The sequence below is a fragment of the Haliaeetus albicilla genome, chromosome 2 (genome assembly GCF_947461875.1).
Source record: "Haliaeetus albicilla chromosome 2, bHalAlb1.1, whole genome shotgun sequence".
NCBI classification, from domain to species: Eukaryota; Metazoa; Chordata; class Aves; order Accipitriformes; family Accipitridae; genus Haliaeetus; species Haliaeetus albicilla.
Genome location: NC_091484.1, coordinates 23,369,777 through 23,386,172, shown reverse-complemented (window position 1 = coordinate 23,386,172; position 16,396 = coordinate 23,369,777). Strand labels below are relative to the sequence as shown.

Genomic DNA, 16,396 nt, shown 5'->3' with positions numbered 1-16,396 from the left:
GGTTGGTGTCCAGTCACCAGTGGTGTTCCCCAGGGCTCAGTGTTGGGGCCAGTTCTGTTTAATATCTTTATCAACGATCTGGATGAGGGGATCGAGTGCACCCTCAGTAAGTTTCCAGACAACACCAAGTTGGGCGGCAGGGTTGATCTGCTTGAGGGTAGGAAGGCTCTACAGAGGGATCTGGACAGGCTGGATCAATGGGCTGAGGCCAATCATATGAAGTTCAACAAGGTCAAGTGCCAGGTCCTGCACTTCAGTCACAGCAACCCCATGCAGTGCTACAGGCTTGAGAAAGAGTGGCTGGAAAGCTGCCCAGCAGAAAAGAACCTGGGGGTGCTGGTTGACAGCCAGCTGAATATGAGCCAGCAGTGTGCCCAGGTGGCCAAGAAGGCCAACAGCATCCTGGCCTGTATCAGAAATAGTGTGGCCAGCAGGAGCAGGGAGGTGACTGTTCCCCTGTATTCGGCACTGGTGAGGCTGCACCTCAAGTACTGTGTTCAGTTTTGGGCCCCTCACTGCAGGAAAGACACTGAGGTGTTGGAGCGTGTCCAAAGAAGGGCCAAACGAAGCTGGTGAAGGGCCTGGAGCACAAGTCTTATGAGGAGCGGCTGAGGGAACTGGGGTTGTTTAGTCTGCAGAAAAGAAAGCTGAGGGGAGATCTTATCACTCTCTACAACTACAAGAAAGGAGGTTGTAGCGAGGTGGGGGTTGGTCTCTTCTCCCAAGTAAGAATTGATAGGACAAGAGGGAATGGCCTCAAGTTGCACCAGGGGAGGTTTAGATTGGATATTAGGAGAAAATTCTTCACTGAAAGGCTTGTCAAGCATTGGAATGGGCTGCCCAGGGAAGTGGTTGAGTCACCAACCCTGGAAGTACTTAAAAGATGCATAGATGTGGTGCTTAGGGACATGGTTTATGGGTGGACTTGGTACTGTTAGGTTTACAGTTGGACTTGATGATCTTAAGGGTCTTTTCCAACCTAATGATTCTATGATTCTACTCTCTTCTGGCATCTGTAAAGAACTCACTATACTTAGAGTCACTGTACACAGAGTTGGCTATGGCATAGAAGAGACAATATAGCTTTTATAAAGGAAGTTGTACCTCACAAACTTGCAAGAGCTCTCTGCCGAACAGCTGCGCAGAAGGTAACTCCACTAACAGAGCACAGCTGGATTTTCACATAGTTCTCAGGAAGGGGTCTTACAGGAAGGAAGGTACCATAACGATAAAGGCATGGAGGAAGAGACACCGTCCCAGACAGCGGACCCTAAATCCACCATTGCTGCACAGGAAAACAGGTTGTCACAGTAGACAGTCTCATGAATACATTAAGACAATTTTCAGGAAGCAACAATGTAACAAAGAAATAGATTATCAACAGTTATGAAAGTAATAGATGCATAATAAAACCAAACAGAATTTTGCCACTATAAACATATGCTGCATCTGTGATGTTATGGCTTCCTCAACTCAGAAGCACTACAAAAGAAAGGCACTGAAAGGAGAAACAAGAACAATAAAAAACATGGAACCATGTGTATACAAGAAACAATTAGACCGGGACTCTTACCCGGCATGGGGAGGGAGGAACGATAGCAGAGGAGAGGCACAGAAGAGATCTGTTAAACAAAGATTGGCAGTCAAGGTAAGAAATGATGGCTCACCTCTCTAACACAAGATCTATCAAGCATCAACTGATCAGGCAGCCAGTCCAAAACAAGTGTTTTGCATAATTAAGCATTACTACAGAACACTGTAGAAGCCAAAGGTCTATGTGGGTTCAAAAACTAACCAGATAAAGCTGTAGGAAAACAGGGTGACAGGGGAGACACCGAAGATACCATATGCCTGGCCCTAAACGTAGTCCGGCCCTAAACTGCAAGACTGTCGACAGCTAGGGAGTCATATTGAAGGAGTTATCACTGCATGTTTGTCCTGTCCTTGCTTTCTTCTCAGGCATCTGCAAACAGATCACTGTCAGATATGAGTCTTTGGTCTGACTTACTGGAGTCATTCTCAGATTACGGTAAAAGCCAAATCTGCAGAGTCAATAGAACATGATTTGGGAAACAGCTGGTTCTTTAATTTTTGTTGAAGGAAGCAGTTTTCTTGCTCACCAGTGTGCTTTTAATTACTCTCATAAACCCCAGACTATCCATGCTCCCAGACATTTACAATAAAGTTTCTGTATTACTGCTTCACTGACAAAAACTGAAAGTGATCCAAATCTCATTTTAAGACTTGGAAAGGCAGCTACCAACTGAACAGAATTCATACTATAAATCACTCTTACAAGTCATCTAAAATAACTTTCTTCTGCCTTTACTGAGACTAACAGTTTAGTGTCTGTTAAGCTTATATAAAAGCTGATCATGCACAACAGCAACATGCATATTCAGGATAATGCACTCTACAGGTCTCAATTCTGGAGACACTCAGAAGACCAGTTTCAGTTGAAGGCACTACTACTCAGCTTTTCTAAAAAGTACTTCTGGAAAACACAGCTTCAGGTGTCCATTGATGTTACACGTGTTCGATGGTCACTCACAGTGCCAGTACACTTTTTTTTTTAAATATAAATGCTACCAAGTATTGAAATTTAAATCTTTAATTTGCTTATAATCTCAAACTACTCAAATACTGGGACAAAAAAGTAGTGTTTTCAAACTATTCTCAAATAGTTCACATTTAAAAACACAAAACCAGAAGAAATAAAAAAAGCTTTCCAACATTTAATAAAGTTGCTGTAATTCTAAGTTCTACATACCACTAAAATACAAATCAGAGTAAAACTCTGAAGCCTAGCACTGTTTGTAGCTACAAATGGAGATTATTCACAAATCAATATTCTACATAGCACAATACACCTCCAGTTCCCTTATACTGCTCCAATACAAAACTAAACAGTCAAAGAAAAAACCCTCTGCAACAAAACAGATGTAAATTCTGTAGCACTCTACTGCAGTAGTTCTACAATATCCTGAAAAATGCTTCCAATGAATTCAGATAGCAAACTTTCAAATTTTGCTGATTTCTTAACTCTTAAATACAAAAGCAGACATGTAAGGAAGAAGCAGCTTAACATTTTGACAGAAAATTTGAGATAGCTGGGTATGTGGGAACAAGGTGCAAGATAATTCATACAAATTTTGGAAAAGGACATTAAGCTAGAAACTTCTGTTAAAAATAACCAGAGATATAACACTGAGGTTAATGCCCTAGTATCACTATATTAAGGACAGCAGCAAAACGAGTTGAGCAGTGTAGTTTGTTCATACGTCCCAGAACTGTTTCATACTCAGGCATACATAGATCCATTAATTTGAAATTCATCTAAGTAAACATTTCACACAAGAGTAACAGTTAGTACTTTTTTTTCATCTCATAACAAGTTTAGACTACTAAAAGCTACAGTCCAGTTATCTAACAGGAGGTGGACCACATAGTCCTGTGAGACCACAGGCTTCAGCAGCCATAAGGCTCTAATTAAAATGATCTGCAAATGAAACCTTCAATCTTTAACACAAGTTAAAAGTAACATTTATGTTGTAATGTAATTTTTAGATGACTGTCTTGGGGAGTTGTAAGCAAATATATAGCACCAGAGCGGTAAGCAACTACATATCATGAAACTAAATCACTGAAAAGGTATTCCTGGAACCTTTAAAAAATCCCAACCACCACCAAAAAAATCAGTGATTGCTTGACAAATGAATATTTACAAGTTAATATAAAATTATTTAAATTCCAACAACAGCAATAAGATGTCTACCAATGTATTGTAATTAGCTCAGAAAGCTTTCAACATGTTCCACTTCAACTGCTGGGGTGGGGGGGGAGTGTCTTCTACTTTTTGGTCTTAGGAAAAAGAAAGTTACATTTCACTTACCAGTTCCTATATAGGATTTAAAGCGTCCTGATAGTCTGTCGACAAAGGCACCTAAAACATCTAATCCCAGTAATGCTACCTGTTGAAACAAAAGCATTACATACACAAAACAGATCACTAAAGAATTCTTTAGAATATATTTTTAAAGAAATTAGATCTATATATGCAGGCATGCTGAAAGACTGTATCTTAACCTAACGATAAATTAAAGTTCCAATTAGAGAGCTGATAATTCCTTGAAAGCTTTCATTAAGACAAAGTTATCAGAATATGTTTGGAATGGATCAAGAATATTTACATATACGAGATCAGTTCAGATTTTTCAGTACTTGTCTTAAAAAAGGAAGAAAATAAATATTACAAATCCAATGTTTTAGTATTTTCAACTACAAATGATTAAATTTCAAATTAATAATCACAAGGACTAAGAAGTTGGAAGAAGCTCTTCTTTTTCTCTCTCTGGATCATATATTAGGACTGAAATTCTATCCCTCATTTTCTTTAGGAGATGACTCTAGAGGTCTAACTCAGCATTAACTGAAAATCAAAATTCCTTCGAAACAGGTACCAGTAAGGCTTTAGGCTTATTTCCTCTACCAAGTTTCTAAGCTGCTTAAAGAAACAAAACAGAATGCCTTACCAACAACAAAAAGCAACAAAACAAAAAAACAACAACAACAACAAAAGGGGTGGGGGTGTGTGCAGTTACCATACTCAGAAAAAGCAAACAACTTCAAATGCAAACTAAGCCCCCAAACATAAGTACTAATATAGACTGGAAAAAAAAACATGGTTTAAACAGTTTCCCAGATGTTAAGAGCTTACTTCCATCTGGCTACTTAGTTCATCCAGCAAGGTCATTACATCGTTTTCCAAACTCCCAAAACAAAACAACTGAGAGAAGCTAATACCATCTTCCCTAGAAGTTCAGACCATACCATTTGTCCACCTGCTTGTTGAGCTAGGGGAGTTTTATTTCTCTTCATTTGCTGTTGTTAAAAAAAACCAACAAAACAAAAAAAAACCCACAACAAACCAGAAAACAAAAGGAAGTTCAAAATACTACTGGAATTGTGAGGAGGTTCCCATCTATGAACAGAAACTAGATGAGAGGACAATATCCACTCGTATAGAAACAAAAACATGATCCAAAATGATCAGTTAAACTAAATCATTTTAGCAAGTCGGGACACCTTTTTTCACCCTTAACTATCCTGCATACTGTTTGAAGACTTCATTCTTATCTTCCTGTAATAGTTCATTACGAACACCAGAACCTGCATTTTCACATCTTGTAGTTAAGTCAATCAGCTGCCCATGAAGGCACAAATGCCAAAGGAAGGACCTCCTGAAGCTTGGGCACTTGTAACAGTTTTTCCTCCTCTTTATTTTCTAGTAAGACACCAAACAGCAAATTTCTCCCCACGAAGACATGAGCAGAATTACTCCCCTCTATTAGCTATTTATTTTCATAAAACTTGGAACCACAATTTCTTGGGACAACTCTGTTTCCTTAAGATCCTCATCTGTCACAATTGTCCACACTAGACAGCAGGCCAAAAAAATTTGACTGGAGATTAATGCGAATACACATGGCCCACACACACAGGATCATGTGAGCCTTGTTTCTGCAAGAAACTAGACAAATAAGGTCTCCATAAAATCTATGATCTGAAGCAGCCGCATAATTAAGCAGATTTTTAGTAATTTCAGTATTAGTATAATAGATCTCCTTTTAAAGAGGAGGTAGAAAACTCAGCTCCAAGTTAGTACAATTTACTTGGAAATTTACACATTACATACTAAAATGGAGAATAGCAAATATAAGTGGAAGGCATCACTGGCTTAAATTAATATATTTCCAAAAAGGTGACTGCATCTACAGCTTAGGATGAGAAAACAGAATCCTGTAATCGATACCTTACTTACTTAGACAAAAAATATGTCAGCTTTTAGGGTAACGTCAAAGCTTCCCAAAAGCTCTTTCCTTTAATGTTCTTTTCCAGATTGCCAAACTATATGAGACCCAAGACAAAATCTCAGTTTAAAAAGCGATGCCTGCAAGAAATAGGCAGGCCTGCAAGAAATCACTCTGGATATACATTGTTTTCCTATGCTTCTGTTTCCTGACTACAAGCCCCACCTTAGACTTGTCTTCCAGTAGCAACTTTTCAGATACCCTTCCCGTGCAAGTATTTTGGAGTCTATTAACACAAAAACCACTGCCTTTCTTTCTTTAATGGTACTTACAGAGAGTCTCTCTCTTCTCTGCATATTTGATTATCTTTCTAAAAATCTCTCTTGAAGTCTTCTATCATTCTGAACAACAGCAGCTCAGAAATTTAAAGTAAAGCACGCATGACTGTTTTTTTACTACAGATCTGCTCTTTACTAATCCCAAAGAAGAGTTCTGAGTAAGATGGAGAGTATTTCTTGATTATTTCCTCCAGTGCTCAGCCTCTAGGGTCTGGAGTGGTTTTTGTGGGATTTTTTTTTTTTTTTGCCTTTTTTGTTGGTTGGTTGGTTGGTTTTGGTTAGAAGGGTGCGGGGATTGGTTTTTTTTAAAGTCTCACCTGGGTAAAAACAGTGGCCATATGGAATATTTGAATCTCCATATAACCTAAGGGTCAGAGGCTTGATAACAACCAGAGAAACAGCTATTCATCCTACCATGACTGTTACTGCCAACAAAGAATCTGATCACTTGTATTTCATTTGTCTAAGAGTATTTTATTTGATCAAGAGCACCCACTGAGATATTGCCTGCACATTCCATATTTTTGTATCCCTCCCTGTGAATGGGTAAAGTTTAACTGCCTCTCATGATGCAAGCCACATCTGCTTTGATTAACCATTCAAGCAGTTGTCAATATGGTGTTGGCTCTTTGCAACTGTCTATCAAAGATTTGCTTAAAGAATGCAGTAGGGGTTCTACTTCAATAATTGGTATACAAAAGTCACTTCAGTAAATACTACAAATTTAAAAATGCTGATCAGTAGTTTTGTCTTGTGATGTCTTTATTCTATGAAAATATATAGTTCAGACTGCACATGATGAAATAAAGCTTTCAAAAGTTACCTTTCTAAGTCATATATGAGACTAACGCTGGCTTTAAAAAATGCAAAAGTAACAAACACTGCTGTGAAATTCTCATCTCTTTAACAAAAACTTGGAACCCCATACCACTACAGAGTATACCAAATAAACTACCTCTTACTGTCTTTGTATATCCATCTTAACAATTCTCTGCTTTGAAACACAATGTTTTGAGTTTCAGCATCTCCTGGTAGGTATAATCCATGCAGTATTCAGGCAGTCCTTTGGAAGGAGTCCTTAACAATTGATATGGGGTCACAAAAAAAAAAAAAAAAAAAAAAATCACAAGTCAAGGCAGAATGATCTGCAAGAAAAAGGTTCCAAGCTCTCAGACACTGTGTGGGACCATGTACCAACACAGGCTCTCCACTTAGCAACAGAAAAGCCTCCCACCAGCATCATGGCTCCTTCCCCACCAGCTTCAATGAGTGATGTATTTCTTCTGGGATTAAAATCATTGGATCTGTTTCTTACTCTGCATTCATTAAGCCTTTCGCCTGCTGCCTAGAAAGAGCCTTTGTGTGTTGAGGCTGATTCATCAGCTCACTATTGTTTGATGCATTTAAACACTGCTTTTGAGGTTCACAGTAGAAAGTAGGCTTATTTGAACTGGAGTTGGTTAACTGTTGAGCTACTCTTTAACAAGCCAATGTTCAGGACCATCCTTGACTTCTCAGATCACAACAAAATCACCAACCCTACTGAGAAATACTTTACCTGTTCTGGAAAGGACCAGACTCTTTATTGAAATCAAGATGTTCCAACCAAAATGTGATTAGGAATTGAGCCAGTCATTAGGAATTGAGCCTATTTCTTGTTCTGCAGCTTGTTCCTTTTCCAGCTCTCTTACATACTCTTTCTAGCACTGCCACTGCTCTTCTGTGGGCAACTTCCAGTCATCTAAGTCTTTGCTAGGAAAAGAAATATTGTTCTTCAAACCCTACCTGGTTAACCATGCATGCTTACTATTATTCTCACTGTGATTTTGTAATTTCCCATCCCTGTGGGGGACATCTAGGGGCAGGACACTGCCAGGAAACCATGTCTAGTTACATTAAGTTGCCAAATGACCTTAATACAAATGTCCTTGGATTTGGTCATAGGATCTCTGAACTGTATATGGAAATACAGATGACAATCTGCAAACTAGTCATGAGAATCTAATGGGGGAATCATGGAGGTCACCATCTGGAACTCCAAAAGAATGAAGTTAAGGCATTGGACTTCCTGTCACCATGGGGACAGCTGTGGTATCACTAACAGTCAACTGACAAACAAAAAAACAGCATGCCAAACAACTACGCCGTGCAAGAAAAAACATTGTTCCAGCACTGCAGTGCTGGAATGAGACATGCACAAGAACGTGAGGTTTTCAGGAGGGTTTTTTGGTTTAAGTATTGTCAGACAAGCCCAAAGGCGTACTTTCTCAATTCTCAAATAATCTCAAGCACCTTGCAAGTAGCTAAACGTGAAACAAAAACACATATGTGCATGCGGTCTCTTCTGCTTCACTTCTTGGAAGTTTCTTATTCCTAGTTCTCTTTACCCATCTCCCTGAATACACTTCTCTCCTATTTCACAGGATACTTGATCACTTTTTGCTCCCTTTACTGTTTCCCACCCCAATTCTCTCCATATCACCCACTTCACCGAGACCTACCCATATTCCATTCCCTCCCTTAACACAAAAGCTTGCAGATACCAAAAACTGCCCCTGGCTCCATGGGCAGAAGGAAGCTTTCATTTTCCTGAGTCATTTCTTCAACCCAGGTGGTTCTTCAGTCCCAGCCAGGTCATCTTCAGACTCCATTCTCCCTTTCACAAGAAAATGCACTGCTGCAATCCTCCCACTCGGCATCAGTTGGGCAGCTGCCTCTGCTGACAGCAGTCAAAACCGCAGTCCCAGCTACTGAAACTACCACATGCATCATCTATACTTTAGATATTTTAGCTGACAAGAAAGCATTATTTCCATTCCCCTGCTTCTTTCATCTTCAAGGGTACAAATGACACTTCCAAAGATGTAGACAATATTTTTTTTAACATATATTGCATCACTTCACATTGCAAGGAGAGAGAGGGGTTGCTGGTAGTCTAACACAAAGTCTTCAAGCTCAACAATTTGAATTGCAAGTTCTTCAGCAAATGAAGAGCTTCCTCTATCTAAAAATGTAAGTTTACTGACTTCAAAGCAATGTTTTACAACTATAATTTGGACTATAAGCTAAGATTCTCCTGAGAGAATCAAATCTTTGCTACCGTTAGAACTGCACACCAGCTGCAACCCTCACTGCCTCAAAAGGAGTACAGACTACCAAATTTCTTACTATAATCTTCCTCTCATTATCCTTCTGTGATGGCCAACCGCAAATCATTTCAGCATCGCAGTGCAAGTAACCACACTACCAGAGGATTATTGAATGAATCACCCATATTTATGCAGAGACTGATGAGTGTAGTGCAGCACTGAAAAAGCTTGGTTTCTTCAGAGGTCCTTCTCGACAGGCCTAGATCTGGGAAGTTCTTGTTATTTTGACCTCGCCTGTATAGCAACCAAAACAAACAAGCATAGTGCTGTCATAAAGATTTTAAAGTTTATAAAAAAAAAAATCTGGTTTACTGCTCTTTCCTCGTGATGGGAACTGTAACATTCCTCCACACGCACATTAATTAAGAAACATTTACCCAATTTTGAAGAATGCATTAGTGTAACACTTGAAATCGTTACCAGAAAAATGTTTACAGCCTTCTATCATTTCAAAATCTCTCATGGTCTTCAAACTGATTTGAGTTCAGACTGAAAGCGTGATCTCCAAATTATTCTGTATTCTCTGGACAATACAGTATTCTAAAGTGTGTCATGTACTGCCACCAGCTTGATCCATTACAGGAATATCTACAGTTTGCTTCATATGCACATTAAATGTTCCTCCCTTGACCACTGCCATAAATTTTTCATAGACATTGTTCCAAGGACAGTGAGCATAAACCAAAAGTATATGATACAGCAACACCTGACATTCTAGGCCATTTTTTTTTTTCTTGAGATTGTTTGGCTTAAACATTATGCACTGCAGTAGAAAAAGTTTGAAGACAGAGCCTCTTTAAAAGCAGGATTCAGCGGGAAGGCAATGAGATGTATGGCATTTCTCTTTGGAATATATAATCTTTACCAAAAAAAAAGCAAACCCAAAAGCTTTTTCCCCCCAAAGAAAACCGTACTTGAAAGCCTTTCTAAGCATGTTGATGGAGCAAAACAAAGAAACACTTTATTTTAGGACTTAGTACTTCCAGAAGAATATAATTCTTTTCATGCCCCAGGTCTCTCATTTTCTTTCTCATTTCCTCTTATTTAAATTGTATTAAACATACAGTGATTCCCATTCTCTGCTACTTACTCCTACCCCTGCAACCAGCTCCACTACTGTGAGGAGACAAGTATTGATGCAGCTGGAGAGTAACCTGCTTTAGGAAACCAGTCCAACAGATGAACAAGAAAAAGCATCTTCTCAGCCAAATCTCTTCCCTGAGCCTGCTTACTGTGCAGCTTCACAAGCACTCGAACCGGAGCAACGAAGACACGACGCACCATCACAATTCAGCAGCCAGGGAAAGAAACTGCTTAAATCAGCAATGCTGCTAAAAACGCATGCTGAACTACGTATGGCTTACGTGCGTTGACTGCTGTGAATTCTATTCTGAAGGATGCACACCTCCTCCTGCACACTGCACAGAGCTTGGAAAGGGTCTCTATTCACACTCAAATCAATCAAACTGCAGGCTAAAAGGGATAGCCCTGTTCTCGCTCTTGACTTGCGGGCATATTTGATCTGGTGCACTTAAATCTCCCGTAGCATCAGTCAAATCACCTTGCTGAAACACTGGAAAATTAATTCAATATCAACAAAAAGTTAACTGCCTCAAGAACAACAGTCAGAATGTCCGGCCACAGAAGAAGCAGAGCTGCTATTTCAACAGGGACTACGGTTAGGCTGGATTACACAAACTGAAGCTGCAAAACAACTGAGAACTGTCAATTCCACCTCTGGAGGAGATGCCTGACAGTTTGAGGCTATATATTCCACACTCCTAATTAAAGGCTGGACAAAATTAGTTTTAATTAAACTTAAAATAATTAAAACTTCTTGCAAGTTTCCCTTGTCTTCTGGAGATCTGCTTGATTGTTTGGCTAACATTCAATAGCTTATTTAACATTCTATGAACAGAACATAAATAATACATGAAAAAATAGTAATTATTTCTCAAGAAAGAATTGAATAATTGAGCTTGAAAACTAAAACTGGATTCATACACGGACAGGTCAAATCACATTCTCATTCCATCGCAATAACAGTAGCTCCCACACATAGCCAAGATGAAACAAACAACTTGAAGAAAGGAATAACGAAATTCAGCGAAGAGCTCAAAGTCAAACATTTCTCCTCCAACAAAGAAATTTAAATATTACCACTATTTGCTAACAAAGCCTAAGGAAATACCAGTACCTATACAGTAACTGAAAAATAAAGGTTGAGGTGTGTCCTCTTTTATGCCATTCTTCTGTCCTGCAAGTTAGTCCTACAACTCACTACAGCATATGCGTAGCATATGTCGGCTTGCATTCAACTTCAGATCCAAAACAAGCCACACATTTTCTTCCTAAGGACTGCTCTTAATCACACGCCCCACATCCTGCATTTGTGCGTTCAATTCTTCCTACTGAAATGTCGGACTTTGTATTTTTTTATTTCTGAACTTTCCTTCCCTCCCCTGCCCCCCATCGCCCCCCAGATCTCAGTATCTCCATTTTGTTCAAACAATTTTAAATTCTAGCTTCCACCTCAGAAACTTACATGCAGTCAACGAAATTATAACTGCTGCTATCTCTTTGCAAGGACTTTGGACAAACACCCTGACCACTTGTCTGAACTATTTGCAAAATTAAGAGTTCAAATCTTCCGTTCCTTTCTGGAAACTGAAAGCTCCTCCTGCTGGCCTTTTGTTGAACTAAAGACAAACCAAAATAAATACTTGCTAAACCAAGGAAATATAAAAATGCAACAACCATGGTATTTTAGTATCTTTCAGTATTTGGTGTTGAGACAAACAAAGCTAAGAAAAATCTCACTCTACAGGAAGCATAGAATAAAAGATAACTGCAAGGATTTGCCTAAAAGAAACAGATTATCCATGCTATCAGAAACAGGTAGTGTGAAATGCAATTTTTTCTTTGTATCGCAAACAATCTGCTGCTCTGACATAAACCCAGCGATTATTAATTATTTTCCTACGGCAGTTGAGGAATAAAACAAGCTAAAGTATCTACTACAAAGGTAAGAAATCCAAAGATGACTCACAGTCACAAACATTACTGATTACTCTTCTCACATAAAATTACCTCAGAAACCTGTGGCAAAAATTCTGGTAGTTTCTTATTACTTCTGATCCAGTGTGATTTGCGTGAAGAACCGAAAGGTGGCTTTATGGCTCAAAAAATAAATTTTGAGGGCAACAATTCAATTTTGGTGGGCTTAAAAAAACCAGAACATCCTAACAGCCAAGAGTAGACTTGCAAAGCTCTACTTGAAAAGTAGTATTTGTCCACCCCACACCTCTTTAGCAGAAGTTCAAAGCAGATTTCCAGATTACCTATTTGAGTCGGACATGGAACAGTTTGAGCAATCAGACTGTACAAAGTTAAGATAATATTGTAATTGTTTCAAGAGACTATCGAGCAAAGAAAGACATAAGAGATGTGTTAATTAAAACTCATATATACATAGATAAGCATCCAGGTTAACCCAGTAAAGCCAGAAAATATCTATCAGTAGTGATACCTTCAGAATGGGGAATTAATTTACTGCTTGAAGTTCACCTGAGAGTCTGAACACAAACACTAACACTGTTTCAACTTTCTGAGATTGCCAAATATTTCAGAGTTTGGAGGAGAACAAATACCACCAGCAGAATAATACCATCACCCAACTCTTAATACTTTGCATCCAACTTACCTGCTCCTTAAAAACATTACAGAATTCACTGCCCTTTTTTTTTTCTCCACTATTCCTCACAGCCTTAGGAAAATAGTCATTTTGGGGAGGAAGACAAAAAAAAACAAAACAAAACACCACACATGAAAACACCCCAAAAAAAACCCAAACCAAACCTCTATATTGTAGGAAAAGAGAGATCAGTCCCAACCAATATGAAATAAATCAGATCACGGTACCAGGACAACAAGCAAACAATTTTCAGTGCAGTGAGCAACCCCTTCATTCTAATGAGATTCAAAATAAAAGCTTAAATTATGCTCATCTTCTGGGTACTCCCTGGTGTTGCGAAGTTTTCAACAGTCTTTGGAAGCTAATTTATCACTGACTGCATAGACATTGTAACGGAAGTGCCCATAATACACCATTAAGGTCAGCCTTTAAAGATGACTCATCTCTCTAGGTCACTCCCCATGCTCTCCAACCAACTTTCACCAGAACTGCATACCATTTGCAGGTGAGTCATCACATGCTTAATCCCACCTTTTTGATTTATCAATAACTCAAACTGGGAAGCGCATTTTCCACTTCAATGAACTAGATGAACTCAAAAATTTTCCTATCTGCTTTCTTAGTTTGGAACTGCCAGATTGTTTAGTAAACCACCATGAATAGCTGCAAACTTCAGAAAAGCAAAAGCACTATTTAGATGGCCAAATTCTTTTTGAGACAAGTTAATTCAACCTTGCTGATAACAAGTCCACACCTGTTTACTGTATACCTATTCTCTTTTTCCCCACTTATTATCAAATCTGCCAAATCAACCCTCCCATTCCTATCCCCTCCAGACCCTTTCCCTTCTGGTTATGTGAGGCAGAAACTTCCTAGGGTGGCATTCCATAGGAATTTTTCTCTTCTCAGGCATATCATAGAGTTGAGTCTAGAGCCCCCAGATCATGCATCCTCTCTTTCAGTATGGTCAGCAGAGTGCACTGCATACAAGAACTGAGTTTTCACAGAAAAGGAAAGATACGGCACATCCAGGGCAAGTTACATTAGTTATTCCCTCATCATCCATACCGGCCACCTACAGTGGAAATAATGCTCCCCCTCAAAACTTCCTCCAATATTCCTCACTTATCACTCCAATTCACCTAGCTCAGCAGTTCTGATAAACAAGCCAGTCACCAGCCATTACCACTGCTCAATTAAACAGCCATGTCAACAGGGAGGGATTAATTGCTTTAGGACCTTGAAAACGTGCAAGACCTTTAGCAAGATACAAGAAGAAAGAGATGATAAGCAGAAACATCTTAAGTGCTTTACTTATCCATTCCTCAGCAGAGGAAAGGGTAACCAACAAATTATTAGAAATACAGTAATAAAAATAAAGATTCTTTAATATTTTTCTTGAGAATACATGAAAGCCTGTGGTACTCATTACTTCATGATACCATTCAAGCCCTGAGTTTGTTATTAAACTCAGATGTAACATTTAAATGTCTAACACCTATGCTCGCATGAGATAAAATACTCAAGATGCAAACCACAGTTTTCCAGAATATTTTTAATTTTCGTTTTGAAGCAGCAGATGCTGGCAGTCACCACCACAGCCAGGAACACTGGAGCTAATCATGAGCAAAAAAACATCCAAGATCCTGTGCTCATCCAGTTAATATAATGTATATAACATGCTTTGAAATAGCATGTTGTATGCATAAAGAGCCACGAGTAAGTGGACACAGAGAAGTGGTAACAAAAAGCTTTTCATTATTATGCAAGCTATTTTTAAAACTCTTAGAATTTGTAATACTCTTAACCTCATCTTGCATGACTGGGCTTGTGATCTAGATTGCTGCATATTCCTCACTCATCCTACAGTCCTAACAGCCAAGAAGGTCTGTCACCTTACATCAACAAGCAAGCAAAATGTCATGCATTACGGAAAATACATCTCAAAAAGCAAATGTCAAGTCATAACATCCAATTTTGCCAATTTAACAGTGCAGGAAGAAACTTTTACATTACACTGATGTAATGTAAGATGAGATAAGTAAGTGTGTAGTCCTCTTTACACGACAGGGTATTTTTAAAGACCTGTCTAGGTTTCACAGTAATCAATTATCACCAACTGCCCCCAGATGAGGAATATAAAGGCAAATAAATTATACTTGGCCGACATACATTACATCCTCAAGCTAACCTGACCTTTATTGACAGACATGCTTCCAAAAAAAAAAATAAAGCATACGTGCAAATAGAGTTAAGCCTTATTATTTTCAGACCTCAAACTAAAAAGTGCTATGTGCAAACACTGGCAAGTACACAGCCAGCACTGTAAAGTCAGGGGAGGAAAAAAAAAAAAATAAAAAATACCCATTTCACGAACATACTGCCCTTACAAGTTACTCCTATGCCTGCCTCCTGAGCCTAAGCAAATGGAAAAAAATTTACAATAACCTCACTATGCTAAGTGCAAAGGCCCAAAGTGCAAGTCAGTCATGTCACAAGGCAAGACGGGGAGGTAAGGGCGTAAGATCTCGCTGGGTGACAGACCCCAGCTCAACATCGCAGACCCACACCGCCACCCGACGACGGGAGCGCAGCCCTGTCCCAGCTGTACACCACGCACACCAAATAAAAAATAAATAAATAATAATTTTTAAAAATCGCCAATGCCATTGTCCTTGGTAGGAAAACTACATTGTCAATCGTGTTGCTGGCTGACCAACGCCAGAAAAATCTACAAATATGACAAGAGATGTCCGCAGGAGTAATCACGGTTTTCCTATAGCTCAGTCTAAAACGCACAAAAAAAAAGCAAAACGTGAGTCATCATTGGGCTGCTATAAAGGTACTATATAACTTCCCACGGACAGGAAAGTCACCTAGAGACGATATAAACAACTTTAAACTTACAATGGGATCCCCAAGAAGCAAATTATTCATTAAATCCTTTAATACACACACGGTGTCATACAAACCCAGAGAAACAGCACTCCTTACGGCCTACAAAAAATAATGGCAATCCCATGAAACAGTACACCCAAGTACAGAGACCACGGAATGGGAGTCGTAGTAAAGAAAAAAAAAATCGCCACCTATATCATTTCAGAATAAGAAACACAACCCAAGCACGTAAAATAGTTGCATGGGGTTTTTTTTAGTATTATGTACAAAAACGTTTAACCACCAATAAAAGCAAAACCAACCAAACAAAACATTACTGCTTCTTTTAGGACAGAGGAATAGAAACAAGAAAGTGTTAACCAATCCCTCCCAAAATTTCCGAATTTCCCCTGGGAGGGGTAAAATGGGGTATAAATGCAGTTTTATTTCTGCTCGTATCCGATTAAAAAGTAATCCGGAGCTCTACACCTCCCTACCATGATGAATCATGCTCTGCCTCTAGCAAGC

The 16,396-nt window shown here is 39.0% G+C and overlaps 1 protein-coding gene across 34 annotated transcripts in view; it reads right to left on the bottom strand.

Moving 5' to 3' along the window:
• CLASP2 (cytoplasmic linker associated protein 2) overlaps window positions 1-16,396 on the bottom strand; it is a 152,412-nt gene that overhangs the window by 134,845 nt on the left and 1,171 nt on the right. For 33 of the 34 annotated variants that reach the window (XM_069810159.1, XM_069810031.1, XM_069810047.1 and 30 more), the window contains one exon: window positions 3,893-3,971. The exons of the other annotated variant lie outside the window; for it this stretch is intronic. In XM_069810159.1, the coding sequence (XP_069666260.1) occupies window positions 3,893-3,971 (79 nt within the window). The remainder of the gene's footprint in view (window positions 1-3,892; window positions 3,972-16,396) is intronic. 34 annotated transcript variants of the gene reach the window in all.